Raw genomic sequence first — 27941 nt, forward strand, 5'->3', positions numbered from 1 at the left:
CAAGTTACTTGACTTCCCTGGGTTTCTTCACTGCAAAAGGGGATTATAATGCTACCAACCTCATGGTGTTCTAGTAGACACACAGAAAGGATCTCTAAGTGTCTAGTAGATGGTAAGTCAATAAATCCTAGTCATCAGCACTTTACTTGCACTCTTTAATCACACCTGCTCCCTGGCACGCTACTAATACTGCCCCTATTTTAGAGATCAATTAAGACACTAGCTATATAACTTGCAGAGGTCATATACCCACTGACCAGGAATTCAGATTTAACTTTGCCTGATGCCAAATCCTGTTGTTAACCCCTTTACTAAGCCTTCCAAACTTCTTTCTTCATCTGAATTCTCCATTCTTCAAGGCCCATGAGCACCTTAATTGGGCCTGGTTGAGTCAAATGCAATATGGATTTGGGACAAAGGTCAAGACAGGAAACTCTGGCTCTCAAAGGGTCTTCACACCACAGAAGGGATGCTGTGAACTCTGTACTGCCCCAAGCTAATTCCTTCCGTCTGTTGCTTTGTGATCTCTGCAGGTAGGCCAAAGGGGAAATTCAGCCTCTTATCTCTCCAGTCATAATGTGGCATGCAGGTCATGCACCTTAGATATATTCCAGTCATTGGATCTTTGTTATTTTAAAATTCAAGAAAATTCATTTGTAAACTTTCCAAGTGTGATTCATTGCCCTCCTGCCAACACCAACTATAGCAATAATCAGTCTGCTTCTCACCACCATCTAGCTGTGTGGGCTGATGGCCTTGCTGCTGCATGTGTGAGGCTGGGGACCCTTTAGGATTCAGGAGGTAAGTCATGATGAAGCTGTGGGCCTGAGATCAAGGCTGATGGAGCTGAACGGGGGGTGGGGGGGGGAGGGAGGTAGAGAGAGAACTTTGCAATTTTTACTCACCTTCATTTTAAATATTGCTACTTAAGTTCACAATGTGATGCCTGGGAGCTCACTGTGGGAAAGTGCAGGCCTGGGAATCAAGGGCTCTATGTTATAAAGGTAGACAGAGTGAGTGGTTCTCTGAACTGACTGACCTGGATTTGAATAGCAATTACATCAAGGAATGTGAGATCCTGGGTAAGTGCCTCAGTTTTTTAACTTCACAGTGCCTCAATTTCCTTATCAGTAAAGAGGTTAATATCTAAGATTTTTGTGAAGGCTAATTAAAATAATGCACATTAAACCACTAAAATTACCCATAAATAGTAAACAAGAAATTTTATCATGAGATCAGGCTCTATGTCACCAGCTGACATTTCTGGGACCATTCCCTTCCACAGATTTTACTGTTCTCATCTATAAAATGAGGCTAAGCCTAGATGTTCCTGAAGTTTCTTCCAGTTCTGCCTGAACAACTGTTGTAGAGGAGCTCGAAAGGGTACAACTCTGCCCCCTAGTGGTCTGAAGCTCTTATTTCTAGATGCCATCAACAATCCCTCAGACAGGTGTCAAGACTTCCCTACCATTTTCATTTTCTTCCCTATCATTTGGCTTCCCTTGGAGCTCAGACAGTAAAGAATTGGCCTGCAATGCAGGAGACCTGGGTTCGATTCCTGGGTTTGAAAGATTTCCTAGAGAAGGAAATGGCAACCCACTCCAGGATTCTTGCCTGGAGAATCCCATGGACAGAAGAGCCTGGCAGACTACAGTCCATGGGGTTGCAAGAGCCTGACACAACTCAGCAACCGAACAACAATGTCTCATCAGCCTCACTGGTCACTGGACTGACAAGAGCAGCTCCCCTAAATTTTCCAGGTCAGAATATGATGCTTGGTACATGGTTTTCCCTTAGTGCTCCTTTTAATGATTTTATTAGTATGGTCACAAGTTTGATGTCTACAGTACATTGATAATGTAGCTAGATACAAACATCTTAAATAAGTAAATTACATAGTGTGTCAAGTTTTAAAATGTCTACTCGGAGTGATCATGCATTTCCCATGCATTTGCATCTGCACCCCCAAATTACACAATACAATCTGTGCTTATCTTCACTGGGTCTTGAAGTGTGCCTCTTCTAAGTCAGGGCAGGAGTGTTGTGCCTTTTTGCAGGCCCAGACTTTGAAGAACTTCAATTTTGAACTCAGGCATTCCATGGAGCACGGTGGCTACACTGGGTTTTGCTTTGGTTCAGGTGAAAACCCAGTTACGACTGACTGTTGCTTGTGTGAGCCACCTGATCCCTCAAGGGCTGGGGCTTATTGATGTCCCTGCCTGAGGCCCACAGACAGTTTCTGTAACTGTGTTTCCTCCCTGCGGGGGAAGTCTAGAATTCAGGTGCGCAGTCTTCCAACATGCTGTCAGTGATATAGCTGGAACCAAGATGAGATTCGTAATAACTTTTTTCATCAAAAGTATTAACAGTCCAACCAACAACCTGAATGCCTTTAGCTGACCACTTCTTCACGTAGTCCCTGGAGAAAGAGGAAAAATCAACCATTAGAATAATGCCAACTGTCCCAGAAATCTCTAATGGTCTCTGACTATGATATTCACTGAGGACGAACAGCACCCAGGAGGAGCCTCTTAACCGGCCTCTGCACTGCAGCCAGACTGTTCCAAGCCCAGCATGAGCGCCTCCCCCACACTGCCGCAGCTTTAAACACTTCAGCCGCCTCCTAAAAACAATCCCTTGCTGCCACGTGCCCCTACTGGAGGCTGTAAGCAGTGGCATAGCCCCACCTGTTTCTTTGGCCTCATCTTACGCCACATGCCCTTTTTCTTTTCTGTGCTGTATTCTTTTCTGTGTGTGAACGGATTTTTCGTGCAATTCCTTGCAAGAAACAGGCTCTTTCTTGCTACAACACTTTGGCATGTGTTTTCCCCTCTGACTTGGATCTCGACCCCTACCCTACCCTCCTCAATTCCCTTCAGATCTTAGCTTAGCTGTTTAGCTGTTACTTCCGTGGGGATGTTTTCCCTGACTCCTTTACTAGGAGAAATTAAACAGTACACATGCACTCTTCTCTCCTATATAGCATTTATCTTAGCTGTAATTTTTTATTGGATTGCTTTTTGATTAGCATCTCTCTCTTCCTTTTGACTATAAACTCCATGAGGGCAGGCCATGGCTTCCTTTTTTTCATCATGGCCATCATCAGCTTCTTAATACAGAACCTTGTAATACCATAGGCATACACCAAATATCTACTGAACTGAACACATGCATGCCTGAAATAATATAAAACTTAAAAATATAACCACCTGAAATACATAGCCATAAAATTGCCAAAACAGATTCAGAGAATGCTAACAGTTTAGGGAATGGAAAGTTTCTCAGAAGCAATGGAGTGGAGCCTGCAGGAAAGCTAGGAGAGATGAGGCCGGCGCCCACAAGACATCTTCCCTGGATCCTGTGTTGGTTTTTAAAGGAAGCCAATTACAAGGAAATACAATTTCTCTGTTTCTGTTGTCACAGTTTGACACTATTTCTTTAAAATGCACTAAAAAACAAGAATAATTGATCAGTATCTTTTGGAGACAGTGAAATAGGCCTGAACTCTTCCCACCTAAGCAGCTAATGGCATTCTAAATTAATAAAGGCATGGCTGGCTCTGTGGGTGGGAACCAATGCAGGTGTCCACTGTTAATCCTCCTTTTCCAAGAAGAACATTCAGGAAATGTGTCAGGAGAAGATAAAAATCTTCCAACTTACGGGGATATAAAATCCTTTTGTGCGAGGAAAGCTGAAACTCCACACAGGTACCACAAGATATTATGCATACTCCAATCGAGCAAAATGTCCAATGCCACAAACATGGACTGTTTCCAGAAAGTGTCAAAGCGTGGTTTCCCATCTCCTGTGCGGCTAAGGCTCCAAGGTCTATGAATCAAAGCTGTTACTACATTCTGATCTGTCTGTCTCATCTGAAAAGAAATTTGGAAAAAGAAAGCCATAATCACATCTTAACTCTAATACCTCTCATTTGCTCTTTAGATTTGGCCAATGTACTCATTCTGAATGAGGAGGTCACAGGTGGTATGCTGCCCCATGTCTACTAAATACTCTATCATACATTCTTTGAGAAAATAATGTGTTAGGTGTAAAGATGTAAACATACAGTATAAACAAGAACACTTCCTCCACAATCCTAAAAGAACTGCAATCCTATCTTTAAAATGAGCACATTATAATTTCAGGGTCAAATTTTAACAAAGTCATAAAGAGTAACTTTTAATTGGATATGGATTTAAATTATGGCTAGAGATAATTAGAATGCAATTAGGATGAAACCACGACCATTTCAAGATAGGCTGGTTAGCTTTTGATCCTTTTTAGAAAAAATGGCTAAAAAAAGGTGTGGGGGTGGGGAAATGGGCTGAGAGAAGTGAGAAGAGAGAAGTGGGGGCAGGGATGAAGACAAAGCAATGGAGAGATGGGGATGCGGATGGAATTCTTTCAATCTGTGCTCTATGCTGCTCTGGAAAATGTATCACACATTTTAAAGGTCTGTGGTTAAGGAAGTTTGGAAAACGCTGATTCAAACGTCTAAAAGCCCCATTACACTATTCATCTCAATGACACTTTATATCTCAGTAGGCTCCACCCTTACTGTAAAATTTTAAATATATGCTATGTTGGCCATTGCTGAGGAACCAACTCATTGTTTTGGAAACTGGTGAACAAAAGGCAAAATTAAGCATTTATTTGCTACTGAGTAGCTAAATCATAGATGAGAGTTCCTTTCTACAGAAGAATTCTACCTAGCTAATGTGCTTAGTTGCTCAGCCGTGTCTGACTCTTTGCGACGCTATGGACTGTATGTAGCCCGCCAGGCTTCTCTGTCCATGGAGATTCTCCAGGCAAGAATACTGAAGTGGGTTGCCATGCCCTCCTCCAGGGAATCTTCACAATCCAGGGATTGAACCCAGGTCTTTCGCATTGCAGGCACCACCAGGGAAGCCCATGAATACTGGAGTGGGTAGTCTATCCATTCTCCAGGGGATCTTCCCGACACAGGGATCTCTTGCATTGCAGGCAGATTCTTTACCAGCTGAGCTAACAGGGAAGCCCCTAATCTAGCTAATACATGAAGAATAAATGACAAACTTAAAATATTGATATTTAACAACTGCTAGTAAATTGCCACAACTGGCCACTGGCATCAACAGCAGCTGCTGACAACACAAGTCAGTTAAGACATTATGTACCTCCTGATGGAAAAAGACCCTCACTTAAGAAATTACCTTGCCAAGAATAATTAAACCTAATCTGATTTATAGCTGTCACTACCAACTTATAGGAAATATACAGAGGAGACAATGTGTTCAATTGTATCATGGCATAATTAGCAAAATCCAGACTTTGGTAAATAAACTTTACAAAACAGTCTGGTTTCTTCAATAAACATATCACAAGGTGGGGGGTACAAAATTTACAGGTTTTAAGATTTAAATTCTAACATGAAGTTCTTATTTGGGTCCTGATTCAAATGAATAATTTATATATAAAAAAAAAAAACCCAAACCAAAAACTATGATATTTGTGAGATAAATGAAAGTTTATACATTGGATATTTGATTGTCTTAAGGACTTCCTGTTAATGGTTTTAGATGGGATAATGATATTGTGGTTATGTTTTTTAAAGATACTTAACGCATTTTTATGGATGAAATGTCTGGAATCTGCTTCCAAATAACACTGGGGATAAATGCGATTATGGATGAAACAAGGATTATTGTTAAAGTTAGGAGGGCTTGCTCTACTATCTACATAATTCAAATTAAGGCATATTTAAAATTGTCTAAGTAAGACTTATTTTTTAAAAAGGTCTATTCTGCTGTTACTTAGTGAGATACAGAGATACATAATTCTTTCTGTTCTGAGAATGCTTACCAAAGTAATCTGAATGAGTTATAAACATAAGAGGAGGAGCTAAAAAGGAATCAAGGTACTTTAAAATGGGGTCCAAGTACCCTCCCCTTCCCAAATTTCTGTTAATTTAAAAGAGGGGTCTCTTTAATTGATTCAGTTCAGTTTAATAGGCATCTATCTTATGCTTATCACCACCAACTAACATAATATTACAGACAACAAAAACCCAGAATTTTACCTTATAGATAACTTCTGGCAAGAAAGAGCAGACGATACTATTATTGTATAGTTTAGGAAATTCCATATATATTTTTTTTAGAGCATCAGTAGCCTGTAAAACAGAGAGATTCATGTATTTAAAATCTATTAAAATGTAGTCCCAGACAGTAACTACTGTATTATTAAGTACAACTCTATTAACTACATCAGAAGTGTACTAATATATGGGGATGTTCAAAGGAGTACTGGTAGGTTGCATCATCCACTAAGATGCATTTTAAGCTCATACCAGCAGATGAGTAAGCAGCTGGGGTACTGCTGCTTTACTATTTTGCTGAGAGGCTCGCCTCCTTCTGTCATACTTTGGAAAAATACGGCAGACTACAGGCCAGTGGAGGCTGCAAGCAAAATTTTAAAGTCTTCTCCTTATATCCCAGCTTAGCCACTAGGAAAGGTCCTTTTATCCCTACAGCTCTATCACTCTTTGCCTTTCCTAGCTCAAGCAGGAGTCAACCAGTCTGGGAAATAGAAAGGATAGATTTTCTCAGTCCAGAGAGAGAGGAAATGTCACCCATCACCAACATGGAGGGGGAAGCAATGGGACGGGGAGAAACTAGGGAGAGCTGGAAGTCTCCCAACTCTTCCCAGAACCAGCAGAAGTTTCTTTTTGTAGCAGTCCAGCTACTAAATGAAAAGAAATGACACAATTAAGATGCTTGCATTGTGTAACCTTTCTTGAGGTAAGAGGTCTGGCCATGGGACAACAGCAGCAGCTAACAACAGAGGTGTCCAGATGTTAAGTGGGCTGTAACCTTGTTACATTGTAATTCTTGAAATACCCCTAATTTTTGGAAAATCACATTTAACCTACAACCAAATATAAGCAATGAAATGCAATACAAAAAATAAGAAAGAAATTATTCATGTCATGCTTCCCTTCACTAATATCACAAAGTATGCGCTACAAAGTTGAAGTCATTTTCAACCAACACACACTGTGTGATGTTCCATCCAGATTCTTTATCGAATTCTCACAATGACCTTACATGGTCATTTCTTATGTTGTTCCCTCTTTGCCCACAAGGAAACCGAATCTGATCAAGGTTGACATCACACTGTAGTCAGTGACAGTTTAGTCATGATCTCCAGCGCCTGTGATCTTGCTCCTGTACTGCATCTCCAACTTGCCGCTGACACCTGTTTCTTTATATTCCCACCTTGGTGAATTAGGTCACTATGTTCTATCCAAAGCTGCCCAAACCCATCTATGAATACCCAACCAGAAAGCTCAAATAGCAATACCTGGATTAAAAAGCAAAATTTCTCCTCCTCCATCACCCCTCCTTATTCTAAGAAAATAAGCAAGAAGGTCAGTACATTGTGGGTGAAACATATGGCCTATCAAGGATTCCAAACGTGGGTCGTATCATCAATAAAACCTAAGGTGCCCATTGAAAATACATGTCCCCCCCCCCCAAAAAAAACAAAACCATATTCCTTGAGCCCACGACTTGAGCCATTTTTAGGATTTAATCTCTGAATGGGGTGGCCTAGGAATTTGTATTTTCAATATGTATTCTTGGTGATTCTGATGCAGACTGATTGAAAAACCTAGATATAGAGAACCATCAGTTTACCAGAATAATAAATTAGCCACAGCACCCTTCTCCTCTTTACTCAAAAACGGGAGTTTATTGTACTTAAGTTAGAGGTTCATATTTCCGGTTTTAACAATTGCTTTCAATTTTAAATAAAAATTTTTTTCAACACTTTTTATTTCTAATAAAAGTCTGTATCATTAGAACTCTCCAGGATTTCACAGGTAAGGATACTGGAGTGGGTTGCCATTTCCTTCTCCAGGGGATCTTCCTGACCCAGGGATCCAACCTGTGTCTCCTGCTTTGGCAGGTGGATTCTTTACCTCTGAGCCACCTGGGAAGCCCCTAGGTGGTCATCAGTTCAGCTGAGTCGCTCAGTCGTGTCCGACTCTTTGTGACCCCATGAATCGCAGCACACCAGGCCTCCCTGTCCATCACCAACCCATGGAGTTTACTCAAACTCATGTCCATCGAGTCGGTGATGCCATCCAGCCATCTCATCCTCTGTTGTCCCCTTCTCCTCCTGCCCCCAACCCCTCCCAGCATCAGGGTCTTTTCCAATGAGTCAACTCTTCGCATGAGGTGGCCAAAGTATTGGAGTTTCAGCTTCAGCATCAGTCCTTCCAATGATCATAATTCTGACCGGGGGAAAATACCCCAGTTGTATAAATACAGAAAAATGTATTTGTACTTGAAAAGTTAAGAGAACAAACATAATATGAACTGTATTTTCCCATTGAGTCCCACTGCAATAATGTGTTTTTATGTATAAAAGTATATGTTCTAAAAGTTATGCAAAATCTTATTTGAAATGCAATACCATATTTTTAAAAAATTATAGTAAATAAAAGTATAACTATTCAAGTCATAGAATAGAAAAACTATAAGTAAGGGGGACTTGTCTGGTGGTCCAGAGGTTAAGACTGCCTGTCAATGCAGGGGACATAGTCCACCATCTTCCCTGGTCCAGGAAGATCCCACAGGCTACTGAGCAACTAAGCCTGTGCACCTAGAACCTGAGCTCTGCGACAAGAGAAGCCACTGCAGTGAGAAGTCCGAGTATCGCAATGAAGAGCAGCCCCTGCTCGCTGAAACTAGAGAAAGCCTGTACACAGTAATGTACACGTAAATCATACAAAAGGGGCAAATCTTTGTAGAAGGTAAATATCCTCTTAGCTATCAGAAGCTTTAAATACAGGAGCTTTCTTTAAATTCAGTCCACAGCTCTCTACCTAAGACACATCAGCCAGATCCAACTGGTCTCGTGTTCAACTTCTGAAGTCCTTTTTATGAGGTTACTAGAGTGGTTTATTCAAGAAGTGCCTCTTTACTGTTTATTTAATATCTTTTGTGAATGTTTTATCCAAGTAAGAGAAACCTGACTCTTCTATTTCATGCTAGTTGTTGAATATTAGGAATTAAACAGTTCCATCAAAGTTTAAAAGGTTACAAGATTCCATACTTTATTGCTTCCTTGAAGATGTGGATTTTTGCTTTGTAAACTTCCATTATGCAAATTTGTAAAAATAATTTAAGAAGAAAATATAAATAAGAAAATATACAATTAATTTTGAAATAGCCTAGCAAATAAAGAGGTACTTCAAAAGAGAAGCCTATGAAATAAACCGTACCTTAGATGCATGGCCTTTGACATCAAAGAAGATTGTGAGGTTATGGTTTAGGCACTCTGCAACGGCTTCTCTTAGGGTAGGGATCTTTTCATTAGGGAAATCATTCCTACAAGAGAGGGGAAAGGAATAGTACAATGTGGGAAAAAAGAAAAGATAAAAATTAAATGAAACAGACATCTGACAAATGTCTCCCAACCAAAGGAAGAGTGTTTTCACCAACTTTCTTCCTCCAACCATCCCAAAGTCCAAGGACAATTTACTCCATCTTCTTAAACCAAATTAAAGATATTCTAGGCCAAAGATCAGCAACAATAAAAATCATTACTTTTTAGGCATTCACTGGATTTGTAATTAGTAACTTTAAAGGGCAGAGTATATGCTATCTTTGGAGAACTCAGAGACTTAATTTTAAGATTGTGACTTCCCCAGTAGTCTTATGTAGGAGAAATCCCTAGCAATACATATATATCTGTTAACTATATTGTTGTACATTTAAGTGCAACTTTAAAAAATAATTTTCTAATACATAAATTTTTTAAAAAGAAAAGGAAACTTAAATGCCTGACACACCAGAAACCAGCTTTTCTCACATAATGACATTTCAGTCTACATGATGTAACGTATGCTAATTCAACCACATTATTCCAGCGTTAAGATCTTGGTTTTAAAAAAGATAAGGATAACTTACATAAGCATTTTTGCTTTAACTGTTGACTTTGAACTTTACATCTTAATAGCTACATCACTGTAATATGAACACCAGCCTTTCCCTCCCCTTTGGCAGAGCAATGAAGTAACTAATAGTAGAGAGCCATTTCAGCAGCCTTGACTCAGAACTTTCAAATGTTATCAATATCCTTTCTAAAGTATGACTTCCTTTGGCTGACTATTTCTTTCAGTTCCAAGGAAAAGAAAGTCCAAGTCATCTTGTGGGGAGGACTATAACTTAATCACTGGGTCAAATAAATTGATCAGCGAACTGATATAACATGAATTACAGTAAGAATACATTTTTCAGTATTACAAAGACAACAGGAGAGGGATTTAAATAGTCACATTACAAAGTATATTATTCAGTATACCAATACCAAGGTTTTTATATAGCTGTTAATGGTGGGATGGGCATGGGTTCTGTGGTCATACACGTTTGAGAAACACTAAATTAAAGGTAAGAATTGATTGACAGGGATACACTGACAGATGTATCCTTAAGGGAAACATCTAAAGTATACAGTGTTTGATCTTATTTGATCATAGAACTGTTTTATCCTGGAACATCTTACAGAACTAGCTCTGACATACATACATACATACATACACACACACATACACATATACAAATTTATGACAGTACAAAGTAATTGCCATGTTAGAGTACTGTCTTGAGAATAATTCTGAATCAAATCTGGCCTCAGTGGGAAAAGATGAAAAACATCTTATTTCTGTTGTCCCTGGCATGTGTTTGTTACCTGGGAAACCTGTATACAGTAGAAAACAAAACAACAGAACAACTCTCCTGGAGCAGAATTAGAAGGTGAAAGATGCGTTTAGGCGACAACACACCACTTACCTTAATCTGTGATTTGCTGCAGCATTAAGCTTCCTAATTTGTTCAAATGTCAAATCACACAACCGACCGGTGCCATCAGTCGTCCTGTCTACTGTGTTGTCGTGCATTATGACAGGAATCCCGTCAGAAGTAAACTCCAGGTCCAGTTCCACGCCTGCTGCTCCATTCTTAGCTGCCTTAACAAAAACACCAATGATTTTACTGTCAACTGGCCACAGATGTCATTTTGCAATCTAAGCACTCAAGATGACCATCAGGGCTGGCTGAGCAGACTGTTTCTTTTACTGATTCTATTCCCTTCCTATACCAAATAGCAACCCAACCTGTTTCTTTTTTTCATGGATGTTAAAGGAAAACAACAGAATGGGAAAGACTAGAGATCTCTTCAAGAAAATTAGAGATATCAAGTGAACATTTCATGCAAAGATGGGTTCGATAAAGGACAGAAATGGTATGGACCTAACAGAAGCAGAAGATATTAAGAAGAGGTGGCAAGAATACACAGAAGAACTGTACAAAAAAGATCTTCATGACCCAGATAATCACGATGGTGTGATCACTCACCTAGAGCCAGACACCCTGGAATGTGAAGTCAAGTGTGCCTTAGAAAGCAACACTAACGAATAAAGCTAATGGAGGTGATGGAATTCCAGTTGAGCTATTTCAAATCCTGAAAGATGATGCTGTGAAAGTGCTGCACTCAATATGTCAGCAAATTTGGAAAACTCAGCAGTGACCACAGGGCTGGAAAAGGTCAGTTTTCATTCCAATCCCAAAGAAAGGCAATGCCAAAGAATGCTCAAACTACCACACAATTGCACTCATCTCACACGCTAGTAAAGTAACGCTCAAAATTCTCCAAGCCAGGCTTCAGCAATACGTGAACCGTGAACTGCCAGATGTTCAAACTGGATTAAGAAAAGTCAGGGGAACCAGAGATCAAATTGCCAACATTCACTGGATCATCACAAAAGCAAGAGAGTTCCAGAAAAACATCTATTTCTGCTTTACTAACTATGCCAAAGCCTTTGACTGTGTGGATCACAATAAACTATGGAAAATTCTGAAAGAGATGGGAATACCAGACCACCTGACCTGCCTCTTGAGAAACCTATATGCAGGTCAGGAAGCAACAGTTAGAACTGGACATGGAACAGACTGGTTCCAAATAGGAAAAGGAGTATGTCAAGGCTGTATATTGTCATCCTGCTTATTTAATTTATATGCAGAGTACATCATGAGAGACGCTGGGCTGGAAGAAGCACAAGCTGGAATCAAGATTGCCGGGAGAAATATCAATAATCTCAGATACGCAGACGACACCACCCTTATGGCAGAAAGTGAAGAGGAACTAAAAAGCCTCTTGATGAAAGTGAAAGAGGAGAGTGAAAAAGTTGGCTTAAAGCTCAACATTCAGAAAACTAAGATCATGGCATCTGGTCCCATCACTTCATGGGAAATAGATGGGGAAACAGTGGAAAGAGTGTCAGACTTTATTTTTTTGGGGCTCCAAAATCACTGCAGATGGTGATTGCAGCCATGAAATTAAAAGACGATTACTCCTTGACAGGAAAGTTATGACCAACCTAGATAGCATATTAAAAAGCAGAGACATTACTTTGCCAACAAAGGTCCATCTAGTCAAGGCTATGGTTTTTCCAGTGGTCATGTATGGATGTGAGAGTTGGACTGTGAAGAAAGCTGAGCGCCGAAGAATTGATGCTTTTGACCTGTGGTGTTGGAGAAGACTCTTGAGAGTCCCTGGACTGCAAGGAGATCCAACCAGTCCATCCTGAAGGAGATCAGTCCTGGGTGTTCATTGGAAGGACTGATGCTGAAGCTGAAACTCCAATACTTTGGCCACCTCATGCGAAGAGCTGACTCATTGGAAAAAACCCTGATGCTGGGAGGGATTGGGGGCAGGAGGAGAAGGGGACAACAGAGGATGAGATGGCTGGATGTCATCACTGACTCGATGGACATGAGTTTGAGTAAACTCCATGGGTTGGTGATGGACAGGGAGGCCTGGTGTGCTGCGATTCATGGGGTTGCAAAGAGTCGGACAAGACTGAGCAACTGAACTGAACTGAACCTTACCTCAATATAAGTAAGGTTAGGTGGCACTAGTGGTAAAGAACCCGCCTGCCACGGCAGGAGACTTAAAAGACCAGTTCTTTGGGTCAAGAAGATCCCCTGTAGGAGGGCATGGCAACCCACTCCAGTATTCTTAGCTGAAGGCTCTCAAGGACAGAGAAGCCTGGCAGGCTACAGTCCATAGGGTCACAGAGTCGGACACGACTAAATGACTTAGTACCGCACAGCACAAGGTTAAAAACGTCAATGTAAGTAATTCCGTAAAAACTTTGACTTCCCCACTTTTCTCATACTCAAGACTGGCAAATGGGGAGGCTTTTGGAATTTGTTTTCTCTGGTTGCTTTAACTATATGGGCCATTAATGGCTTACAAATACTTAGTCAAATTTCTCTGTTTACCCACACTCTCTGGTATAGACTCTCTGATGACTCCTCTGTTTGTTGATTAGTCGGCTACTGCAATAACTGGATGAGTCAGGTTTCTGTTGGTTTAACTCCATCCTCTAGAGCAGAAACACCAAGCCTGCCTCAAGGAGACACTACATTTGTTAATGTGAGCATCACTGGCTGTTGGCCAACAGGTTGGTGAGCCCAATAAGGCACAGAAGGATTTATCTAAAAATAGAACATGAACATAAAGTTTGAGGGGCTACGCTCCTTTGAGACACACTGTCCAACATTTGCTTCCTTAGCTTCTTTGAGACAATGAAGATATGCAATGTCCATTATGATAAAGATCTTAAAGTTAAAATAAATTTTTGTAATTATGCAAAAACATGAAATAATTTTTTTAATTAGGCAAAAAAGACTTAATGGATATTAACATTTTGCCATATTTGCTTCAACCTCTTGCTGCCCTAAAACAATAACATGCATTATTTTCAGTCACTATTCTAACTGTTTTTAATATATTAACTCATTTGATCATCACAACCCTTTAGGAGGTACTATTAATATGTTATTTAACTTATACACAGAGTACATCATGTGCAGTGCTGGGTTGGATGAAACACAAACAGGAATCAAGATTGCCGGGAGAAATATCAATAACCTCAGATATGCAGTGGAGAAGGCAATGGCACCCCACTGCAGTACTCTTGCCTGGAAAATCCCATGGACCGAGGAGACTGGTAGGGTACAGTCCATGGGGTGGCTAAGAGTTGGACACGACTGAGAGACTTCACTTTCATTTTTCATGCATTGGAGAAGGAAATGGCAACCCAGTTCAGTATTCTTGCCTGGAGAATCCCAGGGACGGGGGAGCCTGGTGGGCTGCCATCTATGGGGTCGCACCGAGTTGGACACAACTGAAATGACTTAGCCGCAGTAGCAGATAATGCAGATGACACCACCCTTATGGTGTTAACTGAAGAGGAACTAAAGAACCTCTTCATGAAAGTGAAACAGGAGAGTGAAAAAGCTGGCTTAAAACTCAACATTCAAGAAACTAAGATCATGGCATCCAGTCCCATCAGTTCATGGCAAATAGATGGGGACACAATGGAAACAGTGACAGACTTTATTTTCTGGGGCTTCAAAATCGCTGCAGATGGTGACCGCAGCCATGAAATTAAAAGATGCTTGCTCCTTGGAAGAAAAGCTATGACAAACCTAGGCAGCATATTAAAACGCAGGGACATTATTATGCTGACAAAGGTCTGTATAGTCAAAGCTATGGTTTTTCCAGTAGTCATGTATGGATATGAGAGTTGGACCATTAAGAAAGCTGAAGAAGTGATGCTTTTGAACTGTGGTGTTGGAGAAGACTCTTGAGAGTCCCTTGGACTGCAAGGAGATCCAACCAGTCCATCCTAAAGGAGATCAACCCTGAACATTCACTGGAAGGATTGATGCTGAAGCTGAAACTCCAATACTTTAGCCACCTGACGCAAAGAACTGACTCACTGGAAAAGACTCTGATGCTGGGAAAGATTGAAGGCAGGAGGAGAAGGGGACAACAGAGGATTAGATGGTTGGATGGCATCACTGACTTGGTGGACATGAGTTTGCGCAAGCTCTGGGAATTGCTGATGGACAAGGAAGTCTGGCATGTTGCAATCCGTGGTGTTGCAAAGAGTTGGACATGACTGAGCGACTGAACTGATTAATAGGCTCATTTTCAGATGAGGAAAACTGACAGAGATTAAGAAACTTGTTCTGGGTTACACAAACAAAGATGTGGTACAGACTGCACTTTCTTTCTTTTAAAAGAAATATTTATTTGACTCCACCAGGTCTTAGGTGTGACACGTGGAATCTTCATCTTCACTGTGGCAATGTTAACTCTTAGCTGAGAGGCATGTGGGATCTAGTTTCCTGACCAAGGATCGAACCTGACCCCCTTGAATTGGGAGCATGGAGTCTTAACCACTGGACTACCAGTGAAGTCCTGAGGCTACACTCTTAATCACATGACTTTAGTATCACACTACAGATACAGCTAGATACAGCTAAATCCCTACCCTTTTCTTCTCCAAAGGTAACTGCCACGTGGATGTGCATTATTTCCATATCAATCCCTTATAGGTCTTTATATATTTACTACACACTTAAGTATCAATAAAAATATACGACACAGCAGTAGTGCATAGTAGGTGTTCAATAAATATTAGTTATTGTTATTATGCTCTTTTTAATGACTTTAATTGTAGTACAGTCAAATTTATTATGTCCTTTATAAGTGGAGATTTGTCTATTTTACTTAAATCCTTTCTTAACCTCACTTATAAAGATAAATAACTGTATTTCTTTTTAGGCTTCAAAGGTTGATTTTCACATATATTACTAAGATTTCCCACTCTAAAAATTCCAATCCCAACACTAACTGGCTATGTCATCTAATTACTTATATTACTCTGGACTGTTTCATCATTTTTATGATGATGCTTTTCTAAGGATCTTAAGAGTTGTTGTGAGAATTTAAAAATTATGCATGTAAATAACCAAGCTTGGTCCCTGGCTCAGAGACAACACTCAATATAAGCTATTATGACTAGAAAAACACTTATGCCTTAGCGAAAAAGTTATTATTTAAGATGTAATGCTTACATCTACACTAATTAAAGGTACATCTTTTTATAAGAGTAAAAGTGTATCTTTTCTAAGTTAAAAATATTAATTATGCACTGGTAAATCAACACTGGTTATATATTTTATAACATAAAACAAGATCACATTTCCTGTATTCACAGTGCAGCTTTCTCACTGTAACACAAATGTTAACCTCATTTTTTAAGGCTAGTAATTAGGTTCAATTATACTTTTATTCATTACGGCCATCTTTATTTGGGTACCACACAAAAAATAATAATGGTGGGAGAATAGGACAGTGTAGGATAGTAAGAGATAAATAACCATATAATACAAATTCTTATATTTTAGGAATAACAATTAGCAACAGAATAGTATAGCACAGTATAGTAATAGAAATCAGATCAATGTTGCCTTAGGGCAGAGGCAGGAGTAGAGGGTGACTCCAAAGAGAACACATATGAACATTCTAGGGTGACGGAAATGAAGTGGTGGCTAGCCAGGTATATGTTTATCAAAACTCATCAAAGTGTATACCAAAATATACCTTTAATTGTACGTAAATTATACTTCGACAAAACTGACTTTAAAGTATCTGCTTTAATAAAGTCATTGTATGTATTTATTGACCATGCTGTGCGGCTTGTGGGAGCTTAGTTCTCCAACCTCCTGCGTCGGAAGCCTGGAGTCTTAACCACTGGACTGTCTGGGAAGTTCCAAAGTCATTGTATTCATATGGCTTTTGAGATACTATTCACACACCACAAAATTAATCCATTTGAAGTATACAATTCAATTTTTTTAAAGCACATTTGCAATTGTACAATCATCAACACAATGAATTTCCAAACTTCTTCATCACCCCCCCTAAAAAAAACCCATACCCATTAGCAGTCAGTCCCTACTTCCCTCTCTGACCCTCCCAGTCCCTGGCAACTACTAATCTACTTCTCTCTCTGTGGCTTTGCCTAGTCTAGACATTTTCTAAAAACAGAATTATATAATATGCAATCTTCTGTGACTAGGTTCTTTTACTTAGCATACTGTTTTCAAGGTTCATTCATGTTATGCATGTATGAGGATTTCATTCCTCTTCCCTGCTAAATAATATTCCAGTGTGGATATAGCACATTTTATTTACCCTTTCATCAGCGGATGGACATTTCTGTTGTTTCCATTTTTTTGATATTATGAATAATACTGTGAACATTGTTTTTTTTGGGGAACATTCTTGTATGATGCACATTTTTACATGGTGCATGTTTTCAATTCCTTTGAATATATACCTAGGAGTGGTTCATTCGGTAATTCTATACTTAACCTTTTGAGGAACTGCCAGACTAGTTTCCCATCATCAGTGTATGCAGGTCCCAATTTCTCCATAATCTTGTCTTCTTGCTTATACCTGTCCTAGTGGGTGTGGCAGGGAAAGGTACACCCAGCTAAATGCCGAGTTCCAGAGAGCTGCATGGAGAGACGAGAAGGCATTCTTCCGTGAACAATGCGAAGAAATACAGGAAAACAACGGAAGGGTAAAGACCAGAGATTTCTTCAAGAAAACTGGACAAATCAAAGGAATGTTTCATCCAAAGACGGGCACAATAAAGGACAGAAACAGTAAAGACCTAATAGAAGCAGAAGAGATCAAGAAGAAATGGAAAGAATACACACAACTGTACAAAAAAGATCGAATGACCCAGATAACCACGATAGTGTGGTCAATCACCCAGAGCCAGACATCCTGGAACATGAAGTCAAATGGGCCTGAGAAAGCGCTGCTGCCAATAAAGCTAGTGGAGGCGATGGGATTCCAGCAGAGCTATTTAAAATCCTAAAAGATGGGAGCGGCAGCTGCGCAGCACTGAGCAACTTTAAGATGTCACGGCACCCCCAGGCCCGGAGCTCCAGTTCTGCCACATCTTTGGCAAACTAGCCAGCAAGAACTGCTATGACTCTGTGCCCACCACCCACAGTGCCCCAGACAATCATTTCTGTGCTGTGAACCCCCACTTCATCGCAGTCGTGACTGAGTGTACCGGTGGGGGTGCCTTCCTCGTCATCCCCTTGCACCGGACGGGAAAGCTGGACCCCCCACTACCTGAAGGTCTGCAGGCACAGAGGGAATGTCTTAGATGTCAAATGGAACCCTTTCAATGATTTTGAGCTTGCCTCCTGTTCTGAAGATGCCATGATTAAAATCTGGGACATCCCCAAGCAGCTGCTGACCAAGAACCTCACAGCCTTCAGGAAGGAGCTGGTGGGCCATGCCCGCAGAGTGGGCCTGGTGGAGTGGCACCCCACGGCTGCCAACATCCTCTTCAGCTCCAGCTACGACTACAAAGTGATGATCTGGAACCTGGATTCAAAGGAGTCTGTAATCACGAGCCCCGTGAAGACAATTAACTGTCACCAAGATGTGATCCTCTCCATGTCCTTCAACACTTAACGGCAGCCTGCTGGCCAGTGCCTGTAAAGACTGCAAGATTCGGGTTCTGGACTCCCGAGCAGGGGCCATCCCTCAGGAAGCCAATAGCAAGGCACCGGGCCAACAAAGCGCTGTTTCTGGGGAACCTGCAGAAGCTGCTGCCCACAGGCACATCCCGAGGGAGCAACCGGCAGATGGCCCTAGGGGACTAGGACGGCCTCTCTGTGCCTGTCACAGAGGTGGACCTCGACGGCCCCTCGGGCGTGCTGTTTCCCTTCTATGATGCAGACACCAACATGCTCTCCATGGTGGGGAAGGGAGACAGGAACATCCACTACTATGAGATCAGTGCCTGAACCACCCGATGGAACACCGCTCCTATAATCCACAGCAGGGGGTCGGGGTTATGCCAAAGAGAGGTCTTGATGTGTCCTCCTGAGAGATCTTCCGTTTCTACAAGCTGATCACAACCAAATGCCTCATCGCGCCGGGATCCATGATTGTACCCCAGCAGTCAGGATCCTACCAGGAGGACATCTACCTGCCCACGGCCAGTGCCCAGCTCTCTCTGACAGCCCAGGTGCCAAGCCACGGAGCCTGCAGCCTCTGCCCTCAGAGAAACCCCTCTCCGTCCCCACGGTTCCCACCTCGTCTCTTCAACCAGACAGAAAGGCTGGTTGCAGAGGATGGCGGAGGCCCTTCTCCCTGCTAGAGGAGAAGGCGCCAAGGTGGGCGGCAGAACACAGACTGGAGAAGAAAACCTGGCTCACAGATAGCCCTGACAACTTCGAATGCCGCCCACCAAAGGCAGAGAACGAGCTGCTGCAGATGCTCTACTGGCTTCAAGACGAGGCCCAAAGGCTCTGGAAGCTGGTGACGCAGGACAAGGTCCAGGCCAAACAGGTGGAACTGGAGATCAGACATTTGTGGATGAGCTCACAGAGGCTCTGCCCTCCTCACCCTCAGGGACAGCAATCAGCTACCGGGGGAGGTCCAGAACCAAACCACAGGTCCTCTGAGAACACCCACTGTTTCTATATATATATATATATATATTTTTTTTTTTTTTACTAGAAATGAAACTCTTGGTCACTGGAAGATTCCAGTGGGATCTGCTGCCGATTTTCCATTTGCCTTCTTGAAACAATGGTGTCTGAATTGACTCTTTTTAGATGATACCTTGCCTTCGGCTGACTTGTTTTGAACAGTCCACAATAATTTCTCAAGGAAAACAATACTGTAGAAAGTTAGAGCTGGAAGGACCTAGGAGGTGAAGCTGCCTCTGGTTTTCAAGCTGTGGTTCACAGCAAGGCGGGGTGGGGAAGGTTAAGCCAGGAGGGCTGTTTTGTAATATTGGCTTCTATGGAATACATAATTCTGCTACTAAAAATTATAAGTTTGCAAAGCAAATAATAAAAAATCCTAAAAGATGATGCTATTAAAGTGCTACACTCAATATGTCAGCAAATTTGGAAAACCCAGTAGTGGCCACAGGACTGGAAAAGGTCAGTTTTCAATACAATTCCAAAGAAAGGCAATGCCAAAGAATGTTCAAATTACCCTACAGTTGCACTCATTTCACATGTTAGCAAGATTATGCTCAAAACCCTTCAAGCTGGGCTTCAGCAATATGTGAATAGAAAACTTCCAGATATACACCCTGGATTTAGAAAACGCAGAGGAACCAGAGGTCAAGTTGCCGACATCCGCTGGGTCATAGAAAAAGCAAGGGAATTCCAAAAACACATCTACTTCTGCTTCACCGACTACACTCGAGCCTTTGACTATGTGGATCACAACAAACTGGAAAATTCTTGAAGAGACGGGAATACCAGACCACCTTACCTGCCCCCTGAGAAATCTGTATGCAGGTCAGGAAGCAACAGTTAGAACTGGACATGGAACAACAGACTGGTTCCAAATAGGAAAAGGAGTACGTCAAGGCTGTATATTGTCACCCTGCTTATTTAACTTACATGCAGAGCACATCATGAGAAATGCTGGGCTGGATGAAGCACAAGCTGGAATCAAGATTGCTGGGAGAAATATCAATAACCTTGGATATGCAGATGACACCACCCTAATGGCAGAAAGCGAAGAGGAACTAAAGAGCTTCTTGATGAAAGTGAAAGGGGAGAGTGAAAAATCCGGCTTAAAACTCAGTATTAAAAACACCAAGATCATGGCATCTGGTCCCATTATTTCATGACAAATAGAAGGGGAAAAGGTGGAATCAGTGACACATTTCCTCTTCTTGAGCTCTAAAATCACTGCGGATGGTGACTGCAGACAGGAAGTTAGAAGACGATTGCTTCTTGGCAAGAAAGCTATGACAGACCCAGACAGTGTGTTAAAAAGCAAAGACATCACTTTGCCAACAAAGGTCCGTATAGTCAAGGCTATGGTCTTTCCAGTAGTCATGTACAGATGCGAGAGCTGGGTCATAAAGAAGGCAGAGCACCGAAAAATTGATGCTTTCAAACTGTGGTGTTGGAGAAGACACTTGAGAGTCCCTTGGAGACTTGGAGCAAGGAGATCAAACCAGTTGATCTTACAGGAAATCAACCCTGAATACTCACTGAAGGAGATGCTGAAGCTGAAACTACAGTATTTTGGTCATTGGATGCAAACAGCTGACTCACTGAAAAAGACCCTGATGCTGGCAGAGATCGAAGGCAGAAGGAAAAAAGGGCAACAGAGGATGAGATGCTTGGATGGCATCACCGATTCAATGGCCATCAACTTGGGCAAACTCCAGATGGTGAGGGACAGAGAAGCCTGGTGTGCTGCAGTCCACAGGGTCACAAAGAGTTGGACACGACTTGGCGACTGAGGGAGTGTGAAGTAGTATTTCACTGTGGTTTTGATTTGCATTTTTCTGATGGCTGACGGTGATGATTATCTTTTCTGATGGGCTACTTGTACACCACAATTCCTCCAACAAACGTCAATATTTATCGAGTGCCTGCTATGTATCAGTCACTGTTCTAAGTAGTGAAGAGACTGGTAAGCAATGAAGAAAAGGAACATGGATCTTACATTTTAGTGGGGAGAAAGAGATTATGAACATGTTACATGTACAATGGTAGTGATAAAAGTTTGAAAAAGAAAATGGAGGATAATGTGAAAGTTAAGGCAGGTAGGAGACAAGGCAATCAGGGAAGGCCTGTTTAAGAATATGGTATCTGAGAACAAGACAGAAAGCCCAGAGATAAACCCACACACCTATAGACATCCCATCTTTGAGAATGGAGGCGAGAACATACAATGGGGCAGAGACAGTCTCTTCAGTAAGTGGTGCTGGGAAAACTAGACAGCTACATGCAAAAGAATGAAACTAGATAAATCAAAATGGATTAAAGACCTAAAGGTATGATCAGAAACCATAAAACTCACAGGCAAAACATCCCATGACATAAATAACAGCACTATCTTCTATGACCCACATTCTACAGTAATGGAAATAAAAACAAAAATAAACAGGTGGGGCCTAGTCAAACTTAAAAGCTTTTACACAGCAAAGGGAACTATAAACAAGGTGAAAAGACAATCCTCAGAATGAGAAAAAAATAATAGCAAATGAAACAACTGACAAAGGATTAATTTCCAAAATAGACAAGCAGCTCATGCAACTCAATACCAGAAAAACAAACAACCCAATCAAAAATGGGCAAAGGACCTAAACAGACATTTCTCCAGAGAAGACGTACTGCTGGCAATTAAACACATGAAAAGATGCTGAACATCACTCATTATTAGAGAAATGCAAATCAAAAGTACAATGAGATATCACCTCCCACGGTCAGGGACTGCCATTATCAAAAAAATCTACAAACAATAAATGCTGGAGGGGGTGCGGAGATAAGGCAACTCTCTCGCACTATTGGTGGGAAATGTAAACTGATACAGCCAAAATGGAAGACAGTACAGAGATTCCATAAAAAACTAGGAATAAAGCTACTATATGACCCAATAATCCCACTACTGAGAAAACCTATACCCTGAGAAAACCATAACTGAAAAAAAAACACATGTACCCCAAAGTTCACTGCAGTACTATTTACTAGAAGTACTAGGACACAGAAGCAACCTAGATGTCCACTGACAGATGAATGGATAAAGAAGCTGTGGTAGATATATACAACGGACTACCACTCAGCCATAAAAGGAATGATCTGAGTCAGTGCTAATGAGATGGATGAACCTAAAGCCTATTTTACAGGATGAATCTGTTATAGAAACTGTGGTGGTGGAAAGAGACGAGCGGCACTTGGAGATGCAGAACAGCAGGGTTTATTCAGCACCAGTGCAGGCTCAGTGGAGTCACCTCCAGACTCCCCCACCCACCCTGCTCTCCCCAACCCCGGGCTCCGCCCCAGGCAGAAGCAGTGGGCAAGCAAGATTACAGAAGCAGAGGTGGTAAGCAAAAGCTGTTTAAGCAAGATAACAGGCAGAAGGCACAAAGTTGTTATTCTTGATGGGGGTTGGTATTCCAGTTGAGGGTTCCCACCTCAAACCAAGTCAGAAAGAGAAAAGCAAATATCATATATCAATATATGTATGTGGAAACTAGAAAAATGGTACAGATGAACGTATTTGCAGGGCAGCAATGGAGACGCAGACATAGAGAAGAGACTTATGGATACTCTGGGTGGTGGGGGGAAGGAAGAGGGTGGGATGAATGGAGAGAGTAGCATGGAAATATATACACTACCATATGTAAAATAGATAGCCAACGGGAATTTGCTATATGACTCAGGGAACTCCAACCAGGGCTGTGTGACAACCTAGAGGGGTGGGATGGGATGGGATGGGAGGTGGAAGGGATGTTCAACAGGGAGGGGACATGTGTATACCTATGGCTGATTCATGTTGATGTATGGCAGAAACTCACACAATATTGTAAAGCAATTATCCTTCAATTAAAAATAGATAAATTAAGAAAAAAAAAGAATATGACATCTGAGCTGAGACTTTAGTGATAAAAGGGAGCCAATAATACAAGAGAAAAGTTTTCTAAGTAAAAGAAATAGCCAGTGTGATACAAACGCCACAAAGTAGAAAGAAGCCATAAAGTACCGACTGCCTACAGGGATCTATTCCTTTTCTTCTTCCCTGCTGGTAGAGAACTCCTTTTGCCTGTGTTCAGTTTTCTCCTGTGCTGTAAGCGGACTATTACCAATCCCTCCTCGGGTGTGTGCGTGCATGTGGGAGACAGAAAGACTGACAGAGAGTGACTGACTTCTGGAAAGACTTATGGAAGAGGGAGTGGAGTCTTTTCTTGAGGTCAGATGCTGATTCATAAGAATATGAGGCCTGGGGTTGCAATGGTCACCTGGCAACTATCAATACAATGAGGGCTATCAATATAGTACAAATATGCTACAGGTGGCAGAGCAGACAGAGCTAGAAACCGAGTCCTCCACAATCACAAATCGCACAGCTGAATAAACCATCTGAGAAGTTATTTCTCCCAGACGTACCTCTTATGGAATAAAGTCCACTTATTGTTTGAAATATTTGAAGTTAGATTTTCTATTGCATGAAGCTAAAAGCATCATCAATAAACACCCAAGGTAGTTTAACCAAAGAGAGCAGGGGCTTTGAGAAAGGTCCCAAATAGAAAGTTATTTTGATTTTACCTAAGTGCAATAGAAAAGCAACTGGAGGGTTTTCAAAATTGGCAGGATTTAATCTGAATTATACTTTTAAAGCTGCACTCTGGTCCGTCTGTGGAGAGTGAACTGTAGGTTTAATTTCATGCTTCAGTCACTGGTTGTAATTGTGAATCTTTCTGGAATGCATTCATCTCACCTCTCTCAAGTTTCTCCTTCTCTAGCTATTCTATAACCTACCAGAAATTCTACCACTGTCAAAATGTCTTCCCTTAATTTTTACATAATGGAATGTTTAATATAAATTGTGAGCTGCAAACAAGCACAGGGAGCAAGAACAGGACAAAAAACAAACTCTGAAGCGAATAAACTACATACTTCTTTTTGAAGTCAAGAGGGATGTCTTCTGCAGCTAAATTCTGTCGCGGCTAAACAGTTCACTGACAATGACCTCAAGCTAAATGACATCTCATTTCCTCTTAAAACCAGGAATTAGCTTGGAACGATGTTATTGAATCATAATTACATAAAGACACGTTCAACCTAAACACATAAGGTATGAATGGAATCTAGCTATAATTCCCTTGCAACACAATAGGATATGACACTCTATCCATGTATGTGTATTTTGCATACACATATCTCCACATTTAATATGGCTTCTATTTAGCTGACATCCTGGCCAAACCACAACATCCATTGGTAAATACTTATGAATACCTTCTGTGCTCAACTAACACTGAGTTATACTTTAAGGCATGGACATGAACTTGGGCAAACTCCGGGAGACAGTGAGGGACAGGGAAGGTAGTCCATGGGGTTGTGAAGAGTCAACTATGACTTGGCGACTGAACAAAAACATACTTTAAGGCAACTTACATAAAGATAAGTTGAAATGAAAGCCAGTAACAATTAATGCTTTTTTTTAATAGTAATTATTCCTTTTCATGACAATTTTATCTCCTGTTATGTTTCTTCATCCAACCTTTCAGTTTGTTTAGAATAAGAAATACATTCTTCACTATCTTTAGTCTTATTTTTAAAATTGATTTCAATTGGAGAATAATTACTTTACAATACTGTGATGGTTTCTGCCACACATCAGCATGAACTGGCACAGGTATACACGTGTCCCCTCCCTGCTGAACAACCCTCCACCTCACTCCCCACCTCATCCTTCCAGGTTGTTAGAGCTCTGGCTTTGGGTTCCCTGCATCTTACATCAACTTCCCACTGGCTTTTTATTTCACATATGGCAATGTATATGTTTCAATGCTATTTTCTCAAATCATCCACCTTCTCCTTCTCCCACTGTGCCTAAAAGTCTGTCCTTTTTTTTTTTTTTTGCTTGTTTTTTTATTGTTTTATTTTGTTCCTGATGTTTTTAGAATTATTTTTAAGCAGAATGCTAGAAGAGCTGCTCTGTCTCCCTTCTGTCACAAAGAACTAAAGGGAAAGAAGCATAAAAGACATAACTTGGTTTATAAAGTTAGATGCCCTTCACCAAATTAAAACTGCCTTCTGACCCTCTTCCTTCTTCAGACTTAAAACTTTTTACCTTTGTCTTTAGATTCTTGGCCCAAAGAGCTAACATTTGTGGAAGTCTTATCTTGGGCCGAGCACTTTATGTAGACTACTTTACTGAATCACAACTGATTAGGCGGATATTAACATTATTCCCACTTTACCAATGAGGAAACTAAGGTCAGAGCTAGGATCAGAGTGAGGCAAGGTATGCTATGCTTGCTACTTCCTACTCGTGACTCTGACTGGGGCACAGAGCGCTTAAGTAACTCGCTCACCACACAAAACTGTCTGTCCCTTAGCTGGACAAAGAAAGGTCAGTCCAAATTCAACATCCTGGAACATGAATATTCTAATCTACAACAAAGAGCACTGGGGCTTAGAATCAGAAGGTGATACCGCGCAGGGCCCTGCAGAGCTCGTGGGCACAAAGACTTATTTGTGTCCCCCCACTTCTTGTATTATAGGAAACAGCTTTCAGCCAGCCTCCATGACCTTCCCTGAGTTCCAAAGGGCAGAGTCAAGCAGTTGTTAATCAGGGAAGGGAGACCAGGGAGAAATAGTCAAGAGCAGTCTTGGGGCAAGGTCCTGTTTCCCTATCAATAGATAAACACAGCAATATCTTTGAGTTATTTTACAGGTACTAAAACCCCCTCCAGGTGGGTGAATTTATGATTAACGAGGGTATGCTGCCCAGAAGCATGTAGATCCCAGACCAGTTGGACCTGAAGGTTGAAGATGTTGACTCCCACTTAGCTCACCACCAACCCATCAGAAGAATGTCCATGAGCTGATCATGCCCTCTTTGAAGAATTACTATAAAACTCGCTGTCTTTCCAAAGTGGGGACACATGGTTTTGAGAGCATTAGCCCACTGTGGCCCCCTTTCCTTGGCAAAGCAATAAAGCTATCTTTTTCTACTTCACCCAAAACTCTGTCTCTGAGATTTGACTTGGCACCGGTGTAGAGAGAAGCTGAGCTTACAGAGTCAAACGCTGAATTTGAGAAAGAGCTGTGTGTGTTTGAGCCAGTATTCCTACTGACTCAACGTTAAACTGTTTCAGAGAAATGAGAGGATCAGATATATTTTCACAGATGCAACAGTGCCCAGACAACTGGAAAGCTCTCTTACTAAGCAAGCTATCATTATGATGAAGTCTGGAGACTGCCAAGAGAGCCTTGTGAAAAGGGGAGGCAGAAATCATCAGGAGTCCTGCTGTCAGGGTTGTCTGACCCTGGGGATCCTAATAAGGAGAGGATCTGGATACTTAGGAGGGCAAATAAAGACAGCCCCTGTGAAAGCGATCCACTTAGAATATGTAAGCTAACCACTGACCAAGACTCTCCTTAACCAGGCCAGATTTCCTGCTTCATTCACACACCAACCTTTGTTTAGCCCCTTGAACTCAGGCCATATACTATTCTGTTACCTAAGGATCCCAACATCATTCCCACCTCAGAACCTTTGCACTTGCTGTTTCCATTTCCTGGAGCACTCTCCCCCCAGATTAATGGGTGGCTCTTCATAATTACAGTTTCAGTTCAAAGGTCACTTTCCAACAGGATTTTTGTCTACAGTAGCATGACTTCTTCCTCTAGTCATTCCTTATTGCGTTAGCCTATTTCTTCATTGCACTCATTGCTCTCTTAAAAGTACCTCATTTACGTACTTGTTTAAGGCCTGTCTCCCCTACTCCAACGCCAAGCTCTGTGAAAGCAGGGACCCCTTCTGTCTTGGTCATGACTATCCTCAGTACCTGGCATATAGCAAATACACAGGTATTTGCAGTGTTCCATAAATACTTGGAAGTCAGGAGATTTTCCGGAATTCAGACGGATTGATGGTCACCTCAGTGTATTCTTTGTGGACGAATGGGGAATGGCAAGGCCATCATGAAAAGGCTGGGGAAGCTTCGGAAAGGCAGGCAAAAGTCCAACCTCCCAGGAGGGGCACAGGGGCGGGAGGGGCGCGGGACTCACCTGCCGAATGGCCGCCAGCGTGTTCTCGGGAGCGTCGTGGCTGCCTCCGCGGTGGGCGATGGCGGAAACGCGGTCCCGGGGCTTGAGCACCTGCAGAGCCCTGCGGGAGGGCACCGGCTCAAAGCTGAAGAGGCGCAACAGGAGGTAGAGGCTGCCAGTGAAGAGGCAGGCATTGAAGGGACTGCGCGTCAGCAGCAGCAGCACCAGCAGCAGGAAGGAGAAGGGGCCCATGAGGCCCCCCTGATCCTCCCACAGCCACATGCCGGCGCCCGCACCGGCACGGATGGGAGGCCCGGACCCGCCGGGCTCCCAGGACAGGACACCGAGAAGCGAGGACGAGAGCCCAAAACGCCGGCTGCAGCCAGCACCCTTTGAGTGGACCAGCGCCGCACAATGGCGGCAGCCGCTACTTCCGGAGAAGGAGTCCGAGGCCCA

General features: G+C 41.9%; 1 protein-coding gene and 1 pseudogene across 2 annotated transcripts; one reads left to right on the forward strand and one right to left on the reverse strand.

Moving 5' to 3' along the window:
• Positions 1-1770: 1770 nt before the first annotated feature.
• Positions 1771-27919, reverse strand: GDE1 (glycerophosphodiester phosphodiesterase 1). Of its 2 annotated transcripts, none has more exons than XM_065924421.1 (6): positions 27507-27919; positions 10839-11014; positions 9269-9374; positions 6059-6151; positions 3661-3872; positions 1771-2419 (listed from the first exon to the last, which is right to left on the reverse strand). In XM_065924421.1, the coding sequence occupies exons 1-6, from the start codon at positions 27765-27767 to the stop codon at positions 2272-2274; spliced, it is 996 nt and encodes a 331-aa protein (XP_065780493.1). In that variant the 5' UTR covers positions 27768-27919; the 3' UTR covers positions 1771-2271. The 2 variants fall into 2 exon arrangements, with proteins under 2 accessions (XP_065780493.1, XP_065780494.1); XM_065924422.1 differs by having other exon boundaries at positions 10839-11010; positions 27507-27617.
• On the forward strand, positions 17839-22810 carry LOC136159043 (coronin-2A pseudogene; annotated as a pseudogene).
• Positions 27920-27941: the final 22 nt, after the last annotated feature.

Source organism: Muntiacus reevesi, chromosome 2 (genome assembly GCF_963930625.1).
Source record: "Muntiacus reevesi chromosome 2, mMunRee1.1, whole genome shotgun sequence".
Taxonomy (NCBI): Eukaryota; Metazoa; Chordata; class Mammalia; order Artiodactyla; family Cervidae; genus Muntiacus; species Muntiacus reevesi.